The sequence below is a fragment of the Streptopelia decaocto genome (genome assembly GCF_964273445.1).
Source record: "Streptopelia decaocto genome assembly, chromosome: 12".
NCBI classification, from domain to species: domain Eukaryota; kingdom Metazoa; phylum Chordata; class Aves; order Columbiformes; family Columbidae; genus Streptopelia; species Streptopelia decaocto.
In genome coordinates, this window is record NC_138667.1 from 2,207,494 (window position 1) to 2,223,023 (window position 15,530).

Sequence of the window (15,530 nt, forward strand, 5' to 3'; positions counted from 1 at the left end):
CCCTGCACAAGGCATTGGAGACAAGGGAAAGGAGAGTGTGCTGAGCAACCTGCCTTCCCCCTGAAACAGCCAGCCGAGGCAGCACTCAAACAACACCTCCCTTTATCTCTCACTAGCCCTCTCGGTGAATCAGGTGCTTGCTCTGCCTCAGGTGGAAAAATTCCAGCTCCCATTTGTCACCGGTTCCCTGGCACGGTCCTGCTGCACAGCCACCTGGCTCAGCTGCTGGGCTCTGAAGCTCCTGGCAGCGTGTGCTCTCCTCACATTGCTCATCGCTCGGGTGATTTGGGTTTAAACATCACCCCACCGCCCTGTGCCAAGCCCTGCCCGCTCCCTGCCCAGGACATCTTCCACAAGTGCTGGGTTGCAAGGGCAGCACTGGTTCTGTCAGGCAGGAGGAGAGAGTAATGGTGTGAGACAAAAATATTTGATGCCATTTATGGGTAAAGGCAGAATGTTTTATCTTGGTTGAGGTTGTTTTTCCCCTGCTCTTCCTGAAACTGGAACCCCACTGCAGGGGGTAGCATGGCACGGGGCGGACAAGACCGTCTTCAAAAATAAAACAACACTTGCCTTCCTTGCTCTGGGAGTGTAAATTAGGCTGGACTCTTGCCTTGGACAACCCCCCCCCGATGCTGGGAACACGCTGTGCATGCTTTGCCTCTCCAATGGACACCCTCTCTCACTCACAGCTCCCCAGAAATTCTATAGCACTGAGAAACTGTCCCCTCTTCCTTTGTCCTGCCAGAGCTGCTAAATCAGACTGACAGCAGGCAAGGAACCCCCGGGGTGGGAGGGAAGAGGCACCAGTCAGGCTGCCTGCACTGAAACCCAGTTCCTGCTGTCATGGCATTTTCCAGCCCTGTTTCTTCTCCTTCCAAATCCCTTTCCAGCCTCTCCCTCCTCTTCCACATGGGATCCAGCCTCTTGCTTTCCACCTTGAGTTTCCTGCTGGTGTTTGAGTCATTGTCCCTCCTAAGTCCCTTTTCTCATCTCCATTTGTTTCTTTGCCATTTTTTTACACTATCCTGGGGCTATATTTCATTTTGCCTCTGTTCTCCGGTTGCTTCCATTTGCCTCTCCAACCATTCTCCTTCAAGTCCTTCTCTTTCTTTCAGTTTTTCATCACCAGCCTATACACTGGATTTATGACTTTATTGGCAAAGTTGATGGAAGGCTCCTTACAGACCCAGCTCAAGCTGCACCGTCCAAACCTATGCTAAAAAAGTTGGCCCTGTCCAAACAGTTTTATCATCATTTTCCTCTCCTGAGTTTTGCGTGTTAAATGGAATTCTGAGGCAGAGAAAGACAATATCTCTGAAATAACTTTGACTTTGTTATAAGCCTTTGGCTTGGTATATTCGTATCAGAAAGAAAAATCCCCAAAGCTCTGCCATCTGTAGAAGCTGAAATCCTACCCTGCAGGCAGACTATGGTTGGACTCAATGATCCGGAGGGTCTCTTCCAACCGAAATGATTCTATGATTCTCTCAGTGAGTCCAAGTGTGCTGCTCAGCGGTTGCTTGTCCCCGGCATGGTGGATTGGAGCCAGCCCAGCCCAAGACCAAACCTGAGCAGATGCAATGCCAGCATCCCCTCCCGGGGTCCCTCTGGGGTCCAGCGGGACATTGAGAACTGGCAGGGACACCTCGTCATGCCCCCAGCCAGCAGTTCTGCATTGCCCCACGCTTCACACTTCAGACCAAAAATCCTTTCCTCCTCTCCAATTCATTTCTGTGTCTCCTGGCCAACACCCACAAGTCGTGCCTAGAAATCACAGCCCTGCTGCTCTCTGGCTCGGAGGCTGATCACAGCCCGGCTCTGCACCCTGACCTTTCCTTTCTGGGAACAGCTCGCACCCCTCGCCTCCATCACTTGACTCTCCCCACCGCCAAGCGAGAGGCAGCCCAGCCCAGCCCCCTGCCCGTGTCCCGCCTTGTCCTGCCCGCCGTGGTGGCAGCCGGTGTGTCATCGCCTCCCGGGCCGTGGGGACATGCCCACAACTGTCCCTTACAGTCCGCTAGCAAATGTCAGCTGGGCCCCTGCGCAGGAGGGCTGGGCCGGCAGGAGGAACAGCCTGTACATCGCTCTGCTGGGGACAGAGATGTTCATTCTGGGCTGGATGACACTCCTGGAGGGGTTTCCATGCTAAAAATAGGTACCCTGAGGATCCCCTTTTAAGAAGGGTCTTTATCTGCAGCAGGGACCCCAGAGGGATGGGGGTCCACACAGCCAGCTTTTAAATGAACTGAACAAATCGTGCTACGTAGTTACTGAGGAATGGCCACAAAATGTCCTTCTGCGGTTCTGCTCCCCCTTTTTTCCTCCCATGTGTCCCCCCTACAGCTCCCCTTTGCCTCAGCTGCTGTGCTGAAATGCCATGAATCAACTCCAATAGCGGTGGATTGTGCCTCAGCTTAGCGCCTCCCCCACTTGCACATCTATAACTGTACATACTCTTACTCTGTAGTGCTATATTTGTATATCAGCTGGAGACAGGAGGACCTCCAGGTTTGAGTGGGACTTGTCTCCATTGCCTCTCCACCACCACTGACATTGCTCAGGGCCACATGTCCCAGGGCAGGGACTGTGCTGACACCCCAGTTGTGCAAAACCCTAGCAAGTTCACAAATGACTCCACTTTTATGAAGCTGAAAAGAAGAAGAGAACAACCTGTGCTTGCCAGGAGGATACAAGGGGAGGGGTTTCTCTGAGCTACAGCACTTCAAAGGGCTGGTCCTGGTGAAAGGCAGGTCCCTACCAGCACCCGCTGCAACCCAAAGGAAAACGCCATAGTCCAGGGTACGACACTGCTCTGATGTCTGTGCTTGAAAACATTGTCATGCTGAGGAACGCTTACACCTCCAGACCAAGCATGAAAGCATCTCCCTTCCCCTCCCACCTTCCACGCCACAGACCTGTGTGATCAGACACTGACCCTGCTACAAGCAGCCTGTCAAGATCACTCAGATTGTCAACCAAGTCCCTGTCACGACCGATTTCAAGAGTTACCTTCCAGCTCCCACCATGGCGGCTGGCACTGCAGTCCGGCTCAGCAAGAGCGCAGGAGCAGAGCAACACACACCCCAACAGAAAATCTGTGACCTGACGGGTTACAGCAGCTCTTTCACAGATGACAAGCTGGGTGGAAAGAGGTCCTGCTTGAACTGGGCTGGCTTGGAGCCTGACAAGACACAGGGGCAGGAAAGGCATCGCAGGGCCCAGCACAGCAAATCTGGGAGAGCATCCTACAGCCCAGCCTAGAAAGTCAACATCTCTCCATATCGAATTGCTGGGCTGCTGTGAGGGTGGTTCTCATCTGAGCACAAGGGAAGTGGTTTTTTATCCTTTTCTTTAGCTACAAAGCTGTTTGTATAGTCCTTCGCATTCAGCAGCTCTTCACTCCAGCTTTAAGACTAACTTGTCCCATGCTCAGCCAGCCTCACAGTATCACAGTAATAATCTGTGTTACAATGAGGTATCACAAAAGACCTACAGTCAAAGCTTATCTCAGCATCGTTCTCTTGTGCGAGCCTGGCTGCATGCTCACTCGCTTCCTCTCTGAAACCACCAACAGCAACATCTTCCTATTTTGGTGAGACACAGAGGTCAGCTGGGGTCCCGGGCAGAGGGCTGGGAGAGGGGGTGGCAGCCTGCACCTGATCCCACCCATCCCCAAGCAGAACAGCCAGGTGACCATCTGAACAGTGAGAAGAGATTCCCTGGTGGCGGGGTATTTAGGCAGCTCCTCCACTCCGCTCCCCTGCACATCAATACAATGGGGCTTCCACCCCCTCTGCTACACACAGACGTGCTTCCTTACTCTGCTAAGTGTGTATCAGAAAATCAGCAGCTCTCTCACCAAGCTGTCGGCCAGGCCTACAGAGACTTCTCTAGCGCTTCTGCTCCAGGTTTTCCCGGGGAAAAACTGTCACTCATTTCCAGACATGAGACCAATACAACAGGATGGGCATTTCAGACTTTGGAGCAGGGACCCTGCAACCCCGTGGATATTTCACACTGGTTTTAAAGGCTTCTTCAAGGCTGCCTAGCCAATTTACTGTCCACACTGTCCATCCAACAGCCACTAAGAACGGTGAGAGCCTGACACCACTGTCGTAGGCGCCATTTGTTCTGATGCCAGCAGGCTTGGGCAGCAGGAGCAGTGCGGCTTTGGGAGCAACAAGCAATGTTTTGGCAGTGTCGTTCTTGCTTGGACTGACGGCTGCAAAATATCAAGATGAGGGCAGTCCCCACCCAGGGGCGAACAAGCATTTCCTTTAGACAGAGAGAAAGAAGAGATTAAGGAGGGATTTTTCACACTCGTGTACACTTAAGAGGAAAAAATATTTACATGAGGGAGAAAGGACTTGGCAGGGTCTCCCCAGAGGCCGCTTGCTGTTTATGCATTTCTCAGGACTGGGCTGAGGCTGCAGAGCTCGGCAGCGGAATCCGGACCCCTCTGAGCCACCGAGGAGGCGGCACAAGTGGGGAGCTGCGTTCAGACCGTATCTGGGGCTGGTGAGAGAGCCTCTCGCCATTGCTCCTGTTGCCCACGCCTGCGATGAAGTCATGTCTGTGAGATGGCAGGTGGCTCTGGCAGCGGTGCTGCAGTTTCCTAACGCCTTCCCTTTGGCATCACTGGAGGACCAGGGCCAGGAGGGGCTGCTGGCAGCAATCACCAAACACGCTGGGAAGCAGAGGCTGGGCTCTAAGCATCTCTTAGGACCAAGCACCTTTCTATGATGGGATGTGAAATGTTCTCCAGTCTGAATGTCCTTTTTAACCGGGGTGGGGGGAGCTGGATGGCAGCTGAGGCTTCCCCCACAGATGCTGAAGGTCTGACTGATTCCTTCTTCAGGACCCTCGCAGTCAGCAACAGCTTGCATTTCTAGCTGGGGGTCTCTATCCCTTGAAAGCACAAAGTTACAAACCCATAAAATATTAGAATTTGGGCATCTGCTGTGTTTAGAAGTGCCTGGTGTAATCCCTCCCTGTCCACGCTGCAGAACTACTCCCCACTGTTGTTTCTGGAAAGGAAAAGTTTTGAAATGTGCAGGGCACACACACCGGCCTCTGCTGCCAAGTCTTTCATCGTGGTCTTAAGTGGCATAAAGAATGTGAAATACCCATCATTGCAACATGCTGGGCTGGGATCCTACTTTACATTAACCATACTCTTTCTTCACCCCCACCTGAAGCAATAAGAGCACCAGGACAACAGGGCTGGGCCACAGGTAACAGAGAACAGGCCAGGAGACTACAGTACTTTTCCAAAGACACCCCCCAGAAGCACTTCCAGTCCTAATTAGGAGATAAAAGCAGCCTGGGACAGACAGCAGTGACATACAGCACTGTGCTCCTGTCACCCCCGTTCTGCAGGGCAGTTCAGAGTGGAGGCAGCACCGGCTTTACAGACAAGCCCTGCACACATTTGGCAGTGTTTCATATTTCCCATCCCAACCATCTCTGCACTGGACATCTGTGTTGCTTCCCAGTCCAGGGGAACACTGGCACTGGTGACCAGCACCAGCACCAGCTGCAGCGGCCCCACCACTGTTTCAAGTCTAAACAAACAGGAAAACAGGTGGATTTTTAAAAACCACTTTGTCTGTAAACCCTGACAATATAAGAGGTGAAAAGCAGAGACGCCTTTTTACAGCGAGGTGCTGGGCAGCTGCAGTTTCCTCCCCGGTTCCAGGGCTCAAAGCGTTGGATTAATTAATGAAATGCTCATCTGCTCGAGGAGGCTGCGTGTGCCTCCCCACCAGCACCAGGCTATTCGGATGCTGTTTCTTTTTAATGAGCCCTGAAGGATTCACTAGAAGAGTCTTGGAGAGTATGGGGGAAATACAGCCACCAAAACAGCCTTGACACTTGACTGCAAGCATACCATAAATACTCTTTATTTAAACACAATGTCAATCAATAGGACCTGCAATAAATACTTGAACTTTTGAACATACAGATCTTCATCTATGTCTCTACCTAGCACAACAAAACATCTTTACATTTCCTTGTTTATACACAGATCTATGTATCAGTCTATATAAATAATGGAGATATATATACACGCATATATATCTATCTAAATATATATACACTTGTGCAAAAATGACCTTACCAAGGATAGTAAACAAATATTTCCCAATCCACTCTCGCTGGCACTGGCAATATTGCACCAAAATTCAGTTGTATGCTTCTGCCATTGGGAGGGTGAGGAAATGGGAGAAAACCTGAAATTGCATGCGTGCAGAAGCAGCAAATCCACTTTCTTCATGCCGAACAACATTTGTAGAGGCTCAATGCCCCCTGAAACACTCTGCTTGATTCATCACCCTTACACACAGCAATTCCAGCAGACACCCACTGCCAAATCTAGGGGAATCAGGTTTGTATTCTGCTCTTACAACACTTAGCAGGAGCGATAACCTCCTTCTAAGTTCTGTCTAAACTCAGTTCCACGCGTGCACTGCTCTGTCCAGCCCCAGGCTGTGTCACTGAGACCCCAGGGGAGCATCTGTGCTCCTGACCAAGCTGGCTGCACTTTGTCCTGTGGCAAACACGAGCCTCTGTCCTTCAGCCGAGGGTGCGAGAGGCAGCAGTTGTGCCACAGCACCTGCCTGTGCCCTGAGGAACAGCTCCAGCGCATCCCTCAAGAGGCAGCGCTGGGTGAAATATTTGCTGCCCAATTCTGTAATATGATAAAAAGCACCTACAGGTTCCCATGGGTGCCCCGTGCAGCTGGTCACCCCACGGGAATGTCTCTGATAAGACACTGTAGCTACCCAGCTGCCAAATGATAGTGTCCTCACAGCCCGGGATGTGTGCTCATTGCAAAATGTTCTCTTTGCCCCCAGGAAGAAAGGTTAGGACTAATACTCGCTTTCAAAACAGTTCCAGAAAAAAAAATAAATAGAAGAATAACAAAGGGAAGAAGTGTTCAGGCTGCTGGGCTCAAGTCTTAAAAGAGACAAGCTTTCACATTGAAAAAGACTTTGTTGCAGAGAGAGGAAATGCCCAAGAGTGGCTGTGGTCCTACTCATAGACCTGAGAAACCAAGCACAAGTGCAAAAACAGTGATGTAAAGGACCATAGTCCTTGCCAAACACTGGGCTCAGGACCCTAGGGTCGCAACACCTTTCTGCTGAGAACAACATTCAAGGCCAGCGTGGCTTTTCAAAACAGCCCTTGCTCATCTGAACTGGAAGAACAACCCTGGGTACCACACACATTGCAAACCTGAAGTGCAGGCACCGATACTGCGCTTACAAGGTTAGCAAAAGATGTGAGTCAGCCAAGGTGTGAGGTATGGGATCACAGAATCATGTTGGTTGGAAGAGACCCTCAAGATCATCGAGTCTAACATAACGCTGTCACCAAACCATGTCCCTAAGAACCTCATCTATGTGTCTTTTTTTGAACACCTCCAGAAACAGGGACTCAACCACTTCCCTGGGCAGCTTGTTGCAATGTTCAACAAACCTAATATCCAGTCTAAACTTCCCCTGCCACAACTTGGGCCATTTTTTCTCATTGTATTGCTTGCTACTTGGGAGAAGAGACCAACACCCTCCATGCTCCAAGCTCCTTTCAGGCAGTTCAGAGATCAGAAGGTCTCCCCTCAGCTCCTGTTCTTCAGGCTGAACCCCCCAGGTCCCTCAGCTGCTCCCATCACATGTGTGCTCCAGCCCCTCATCAGCTCTGTTCCCTTCTCTGAACTCATTCCAGCACCTCAAGGCTTTCTTGTCATGAGGGGTGCAAAACTGAACAGAGGATTCAAGGTGGATCCTCACCAGTGCAGAGTATAAGGGGAATGATCACTGTGCTGGTTCTGCTGGCCGCACTGTTCTTGATGCACACCAGGATGCTGGTGGGCTTTTTGGCCACCTGGGCACACACTGGCTCATGTTCAGCTGCTGTCACCAACACCCCCAGATCCTCCTCCACCAGGCAGCTTTCCAGTCACTCTTTCCCGAGCCTGTAGCATTGCATGGGATTGTTGTGACCCAAGTGCAGGACCCTGCACTTGGGCTTGTGGAACCTCATACAGTTGGCCTTGGCCCGTCAATCCAGCTGGTCAGATCCCCCTGTATGGCCATCCTACCCTCCAGCAGATCAACACTCCCACCCAACTTGGTGTCATCTGCAAACTTACTGAGGGTGCACTTGATCCCCTCATCCAGATCATTGATAAAGAGATTAAACAGAACTGGCCCCAATACTGAGCCCTGACGACACCACTCAAGACCAGCCGCCAACTAGATTTGGCTCCGTTCACCACAACTCTTTGGGCCTGGCCCTCCAGCCAATTCTTTATCCATCAAAGAGTATACCCATCCAAGCCATGAGCTGCAGCTTCTCCAGGAGAATGCTGTGGAATACGATGTCAAAGGCCAAGTACACAACATCCACAGCATTTCCCTCATCCACTAAGCAGGTCACCTTGTCATAGGAGGAGATCAGGTTGGTCAAGCAGGACTGTCTTTCATAATCCCATGCTGACTGCACTGATCACTCAGTTGTTTTGTATGTGCCGTGGGATGTCACTCAGGATGATCTGTTCCATGACCTTCCCAGCACCAAGGTCAGACTGACAGGCCTGTGATTCCCCAGATCCTCCTTCCAGCCCTTCTTGTATTTGGGTGTCACATTTGCCAACTTCCAGTCAACTGGGACCTCCTTGATAAGCCAAGGCTGCTGACAAATCATTGAAAGTGGCTTGGTGAGCAGCTCCCTCAGAACCCCTGGGTGGATCCCATCCAGCCCCATGGACTGTGCTTCACCGGGGCTGGATACTTCTGCAGAGGCAGCTGGGGAGGGGGAAGACTGGGGTGACACTAGTGATCAGCCCAGCAGGCACCTTCCCTGACTCCTTCTTTCCGTCCCCATTGCCCAGAGACACAGGCAGGTGCTGACTCGGTCGGTCGGGAAATCTTTGCTTCCCTTCTGCTTTTAGAAGGATGGCACCTTCTGTCTGCTGACAGAGAACAGAGAAGGGAACATGCAAGACAGGCCATTCTCCCTCCTGCCAGAGGAATGAACATGCTCATAAAAGCATCTCCTTGGGAAATGAATCCATCATACCAATGAAAACAAACTCTCAGAGGCAGAGTGCTGGCAAAGGGAGGAGGACAAAAGCCCTCCCCTTATCCAGCGCGGGTATTTGAGACTCCTGGCAGCAGGAGAACTGTAATGCCAGAAGGGCAAGAGATTGCAGCTTGCTATGTACTCCTAACCAGCCCCATCAATACCCTCCCCCCCACAGCAAAAACATATTCTTTATAGTAAATAAACACAGGAATAAGCCCTTTGAAAAAAGCCTGGTGGCTGTGACATGGGAGACCCTGCTCACACACCCGTTCCCTCTCCAGCAGCCGGGCTCTCCTTTCTACACTACTAATCCCTGGCCTGTTCTCAAACTTTTGGGCACATTTGGGAACTTAAGTCTCTTCATTCCCTCTCTGCTGTATCCACTGCCTTGGTAGCACCCTTAGGCCGGGGCCCCACCTTCACCTGAACCACAGGAGGGGCCACCAGCTGTAGACTTGGCTACACAGCCGAGGTCAAGCTCCTCATGGCCACCCCAACACCCCACAGCAACACGATACGCGCTGACAGGCAATGCTGTGCATTAGGAACTGCTCAACAATTTGGAATACAAAGTGCTTTGGGATCCTCAAGAGGCGCTTGAGTCCCACTCCAGGGGGTTCTGCTCCCGGACCCTCCCTCTGCCAGCCCCCCTTGCACTTCCACACTTCCCCAGTGCTGGAGCAAGCAGCCGGTTGTATTTCAAGGCCTGGCTTCCCAGAAAGCAAAAGCTCTCCAGGAATGCTCCCAAGAGGCAAAGGACTGACATAACTCAGCAGCTCTGGGTACTCTGCCTGTTTTGGAGGACAAAGCAAAGACAGCCCCGATGTGGAAAGTACAGCTGCCTGAGTCACAAGCCTGACTTACGGCAAGGATGGTATTTTCTAACAACACAAAATCTGTGTTTGTGATGCTCATCTTGACTAAGACTTCAAAAACAATAACAATCTGTCTGGCCAAAAGCAGCAAATGTCCTGCAAAGCTCCAGTTAGCTGAACACACCGACAGGCGGGGTTGGGCACTATCCCACCCGTGCTCTCTCCACCTTTGTGACAATGGCATAAGGAACAAACCAGCAGCACAGAAGGCAGCCTGCTCTGTTTGCAGTAAGAATTTGGTGTTCTGTCACAAAGATTTTCCTCCAATGAAGACACCGATGTGATTTATCAGATGCATTTAAACTGAGCCAACTCCCTGCTAGTGTAAAATCCTAATAACCCTAAAATCAATTTAAGCAGCTAGTGTCCTGACTTCAGTGCTCTATTTTTTTAATGCCTAGCATGTATCTATAAAATTCTATTTTTATTATAAAATATTGTAACAGGCCAAAGGATTCATTTACACAGCTTTTCTTTTTCAACCATGGAACGGGATAGGTTTGTTGTTTGGCTCCGGTGGTGCCACAATATTTTCTTCACCAATGTTTCTCTTTTTCAGTTCCACCTGCCCCCAGAACCACAGAGTTCATATTTCACAAGTTTTACTAATGTTGCCTTAGAGGAAATAAATCAGTTCTTCACCACTCAGAATCCACTGCGAGCCTGAGGTTTCCTAACACTGTAGCTGAGCACTGGAGTACCGAGGGCAACTGCCCAGTGCAAACAGTCCGGTGTCCCCTGTCCCTTCCACATCCACGTGCTCTGGATCCTGTGGTGATTCTGCAGTTAGGCACTTCCTCATCTCTCAGCTTTGGCTCCACACAGCCACAACATCTAAAGCATGAACACAGCCAAACAAACAGACCAGTTATTTAGACAACAAAGTCCTGGTCCACAACATGTGCTACTGAAATGCAAATAATGAATCACTGAAAACATACAGACAGCAACTGCAATGTGGACACTGGACTTCTTTGTGCCCCAGGCTCCTGTCCGAAAGCCGGTTGGAGTTTGGCTGCTGATCCGCTGGCCCTGGTCCCCTGTCAGGAGCTATCGCTGTGGGACACGTCCTCCCTCTGTGCCCTTGCCACCCGCCAACCTGAGCTGCCGCTGGGCATTGCAAAATACAGCAAGCACCTGGCAACATGAAAAACACAGGAGATTAGACACCGGAGATACTGATTGCTAAAATCAGAAGGTTAATTTTCACTTCCCCTTGAGTGCTAAATAATACATGGCCAGCACCCACCTAGAGTGCACCTCTAGCCCAAGAGTGTGTACAGCACCCACTGCACAGCACGCCAGCCCCTGGCGTTTCAATCCTTGTGCAGTATGAAGCAAACAGCACCTGACTGCAAGTCCTGGTCCCACACCGGGTCTCCCGTTGCTGGGACAGCTTGTTAATGTTTATCTGAGGAGCAAATGTTTCTGCTGACCTGGGGCCTCACACGCCACACCATGCCATCACACCCTGCCTTGCCCAAACGGCTCATGCTCAAAGTACCTCGGGCACTGCTGACAACCCCACCGAGGCAGCAGGTGAGGGTACAGACAGGTGCAGGCATCGAAGCTGACAGTGAGAGGCAGGAGGGAAGGCTCTCAGGTACATTCCGCTGGAAAGGCAGCGAGCGGAGCTGAGGCAGCACCCATCACAGGGCTAGAGGGCAACAGGACTCTTACAGGGGTTCCTCCTTCTCAGCACCCTTTCCAAGCAGGATCCAGACTGCTTTGGGAAAGAAAGCAGGGAGCACTAGGAGTTTCCAGAGGTGGGGTGTGAGAGCTCCAAGACAAGTTTGTCGCTGCCCTGCACCTTTCAGCAGCTGCAGCAGAGATCAGCAGCAACCCCCCTCTCTCACAGCCCTGCCAGGGGGCATTCCCCTCCAGCGCTCCCTGGGGCTGCCCCTATGGTACCAGCGCATGGGGCAAGTTCTCAGAGCAGCCAGGAGATGCGAGGCTACACAGGGACTGCAAAGAGATGTCGGTAGCCAGAAACCCTGGTCCATCCCAGCCTCCAGCCTGCCCGGGACGGTACACGCTGCTTTCTTGCAGTGCTGCCTCGAACTCCCCTTGCCGCCTGCAGCGGGGGGTACCAGCCCTAAGGGACTCATACCACTGCATCTGCAAAGCTCTGCCGGGGCCCCAGCGACCCCCAGACACCACGCACTGACCGCAGCACGGCCCCACCAGCAGCGCAAGCAAAACCCCTGGAGTGCGGGATAAGTGCGTGGAAATGCGGGGCGGGGGGGGAGAAAAGCCCGCACAGCCGCGGTGCCCGAGCACCCCCCCGCGGGACACCACGGCCCCACGGAGGGCAGAGAGGTCCCGTGAGCACCATTCCCCTCCACCTCTCCCGAATGTTTCTGAGAACACCTCGCACTTGCAAACCTCGAGTCCAGCCTTTCACACAGCAACAGCGGGTGAAAGCAATGGGGGGGCGAGGAGGGCGGCTCCATTTCCACCCCCACTGCTTCCCTCCAGCTAGGGACTTCCAGAGCTCTCGGCAGCAGTGTCCCTGTCCCCGTCCCGGGGTGTCCCGCAGCCCACACCTGCCCGCCCGTGTCTGCGCCTCCGTGACAGCGCTGCGCGCCCGCCGCCAACTCTCGCAACCCGGGAACAAAATGCAGAGCCTGCTGCAAGGGGAAAAAACCTTCAACAAACCAACCAAGCAGCCTCCAGCCGTCCCGCGGCCAGAGCTGCGCTTCAGTCCGCCACAGAAAACAAAAACACCCCCTCTCTTCCCACCTCCTCGGGCTCACTGTCATTTGAGACCAAGTTAAACAAACCGGGCAATTTAAAAGCTTTGGTTGGAGCCTCCACAAAAGGATGGTCTGTGCTTGTAGCAGCATTTCACCCAACTTCCCAGTACCACATTCCTGAGTCCCACAGTCACAGTCTCACATTCTGGGCAAATAGTCCGTTTATTTCTATTATTATTATTTCAGCAGAAAGTCCTATACCACTCGGCAAAAAAACATTCGTTGTCCCTGGGCGTTGTTTAAACTGTCCCACTGACGGCGATAGCCGACACAGCCCTACTGAGCCGCGCTCAGCCCTGCTCCTGGCACCCCTTAAGCCCCATGGATTTTGGCGCAGGGTGCCACCTCCGCACAGTCCCCCTGTGGGGAACAGCACTGGCACCACCGCTTGAGGTTGCCGTCCTGGCTGGGGTGCGGTCCCACGGCCACCGGCTCGGTTGTGAGAAGGGAAGCGGGAAGACCCCGCGGGACGCCCGGCTCCGCAGGCAGCGCTGCCCCCGGTGCAGCCCCGAGCCCGCTCCCGCAGCCACTCCCGGCTGCGAACAGTAAGGTCATGAGGTAGTGAAACACCGGCCACGGGCAGGAATTTCCTCCGGGGACGAGCTTTCTGCACAGCCTTAAATTTCTCCCCACCCCTCCTCAAGGGACCCACGGTTGTGCCCCTAAACAGGCAGACTGCGAGAAACCCCCCCGACCCTGCCCGGGGTAACCCCCCGATCCTGCCCGGGGTAACCCCCCGCCTGTTTACCGAAGGTTTGCTGAGGTTTGGGTTTCTTGCAGCCATTAGATTTTAGGCGCGCTCTAGAAAAGGATCATTATTATTATTAACGGAGGGGTTTGTTTTCCTTGGAGAGAAAGGCTCCACTTTCTAACCAATGTGTGGCACGCCAGAGCCCGTCGCGTCTCGAAGCTACCCGCTAGGCACAGTACCTTTGCAGTGCGAAAAGTCCTCGGCATGAGGGAAGGATCCCTCTTCGCAGAGCAACTCGCAGGTTTTGTCCGATGCCAGGGGGTAGCCGTTGTCCTCCTCGTTGTACTCACTCCTGCCGTTGCTGTTGGAGTAGCCGTTGACATACATCTTCGGGGCGGACCTGCGGAGGCACAGGAGCTCCTGGAAGGCGTACCTGAAGTCCGGGCTCCGGCAGTAGATCAAAGGGTTGAAGCCAGAGTTGACATAGCCCAGCCAGTTCAAGAGGATGAACACGTACTTGGGTATGATGTCGTCCTGGATGACGTGCACGATGTTGACGATGAAGAAGGGCAGCCAGCACAGAGTGAAGGTGCCCATGATGATGCCCAGGGTCTTGAGGGCTTTCTGCTCCCTCAAGAAGAACTTGGAGATACGGCGGTGCCCAGCTCCCCCTTTCTGCTCCTGCTCCTTGTTCTGGATGTGAAACCTCCCCTCGCTCCTGTCTATCTTCTGCAACTGCTTCTTGGCCACCTGGAAGACCCTAGCATACACAAACACCATGACCACAAGCGGCAGGTAGAAGGAGATGATGGAGGAGGCAATGGCATAGGCTTGGTTGGTGAAGAAGTCGCAACACGTGTCCTTCTCATAGCACAGGATGGCCTCGTCACTGTCTGCCCGGTACCAGTGCATTTGGATGGGCAGGAAGGAGGTAAGGACTGAGACCACCCACACCACGAGGATGACCACGCGTGCCTTGCTCTTGGTCAGCAGGCTCTGGTACTTGAAAGGGGAGGTGATGGCGAAGTACCGGTCCACGGCAATGACGCAGAGGGTCTCAATGCTAGCCGTGACACAGAGCACGTCCAAGGAGGTCCAGAACTCACACCAGAAGTTCCCAAAATTCCACATCCCCATGATGATGTGACTGGCGCCAAAGGGCACCACAGCCAGCCCCATCACCAGGTCAGCACAGGCCAGCGAGGTGATGAAGTAGTTGGTGACAGTCTGCAGGCGCTGGAACCGGGCGATGGCAGTGATCACCAGCACGTTGCCGAAGACGATGGCCAGCACGATCACCGACATGAGGATCCCCATGCCCACCACCCACAATTCCCGCGACAGCGTGGGGTCGGCGGCGCTCTGGTTGGCGCTGACGTTGCCACCGGGCAGCTCGGTGCCTGCCAGCTCCATGGCCCCCCAGCAGCCCCCCGGGCAGGCGGCGGGGGCTTGGCTTTGCCTAGGGGTCCTCCGCGGCAGCGCTGCGCCGGGAGCCGCGCATACGGGACGGCAAGTGCGGGGCGGGCTGGGCGCGGGGGCGCTCCCGCTGTGCGCTCCTGGGACGGGACCGCTCCGTCTCGTTTCGTCCCGCTGTATCTGGTCTCCTCCCGCTCCGTCCCGTTCCGTCCCGGGCGGCGGCCGCGCTCCCGCCCGACTCCCAGCCCGTTAGGCGCCGCGGAGCTTATAGCGACACCCGGCGTGACATCAGCCCGCCACAGCCAATGGCAGCCCGCGCCGCGCCCCGCGCGCACCTCGCAGCCCTCCACACCCCCCTGCCTGCCCCACGCGTGTCCCCGCCCCGCGCGCTCCCCCCCCGGCGGCGCGTGCTGCGCCCCCGCCGCGTCCCCGTGCCCCACGCGCGTTCCCCGCCCCTTGGTGTCCCCCTGCTCCACGCGTGCTCCCACCGCGCTGTGTCCACGCGCCCCCCCACTCGTGCTCCCCACCCCACAGTGTCCCTGTGCTCTCCGCCCTACATGCACCCCCACGTGCTGCCTGCCCTGCAGTGTCCCCATGCCTTCCACCCCGCAATGCCACAGGGGTGCCACTCCTCGCCTCAGGGGTGTCCCTGCACCCCCTGCCCCACTGGTGTCCCCACACCACACATGAACTCCCTGT

The 15,530-nt window shown here is 54.0% G+C and overlaps 1 protein-coding gene across 5 annotated transcripts in view; it reads right to left on the bottom strand.

The window, feature by feature from the left end:
- Window positions 1–15,060, bottom strand: part of ADRB2 (adrenoceptor beta 2) — a 61,816-nt gene extending 46,756 nt beyond the window's left edge. For all 5 annotated transcript variants that reach the window (XR_014185215.1, XR_014185216.1, XM_082063479.1 and 2 more), the window contains exon 1: window positions 13,655–15,060. Coding sequence is in view for 3 of the 5 variants with exons in the window: in XM_082063479.1 (XP_081919605.1) it covers window positions 13,655–14,828 (1,174 nt within the window). In the remaining 2 variants the exon portion in view is untranslated. The remainder of the gene's footprint in view (window positions 1–13,654) is intronic.
- Window positions 15,061–15,530: the final 470 nt, after the last annotated feature.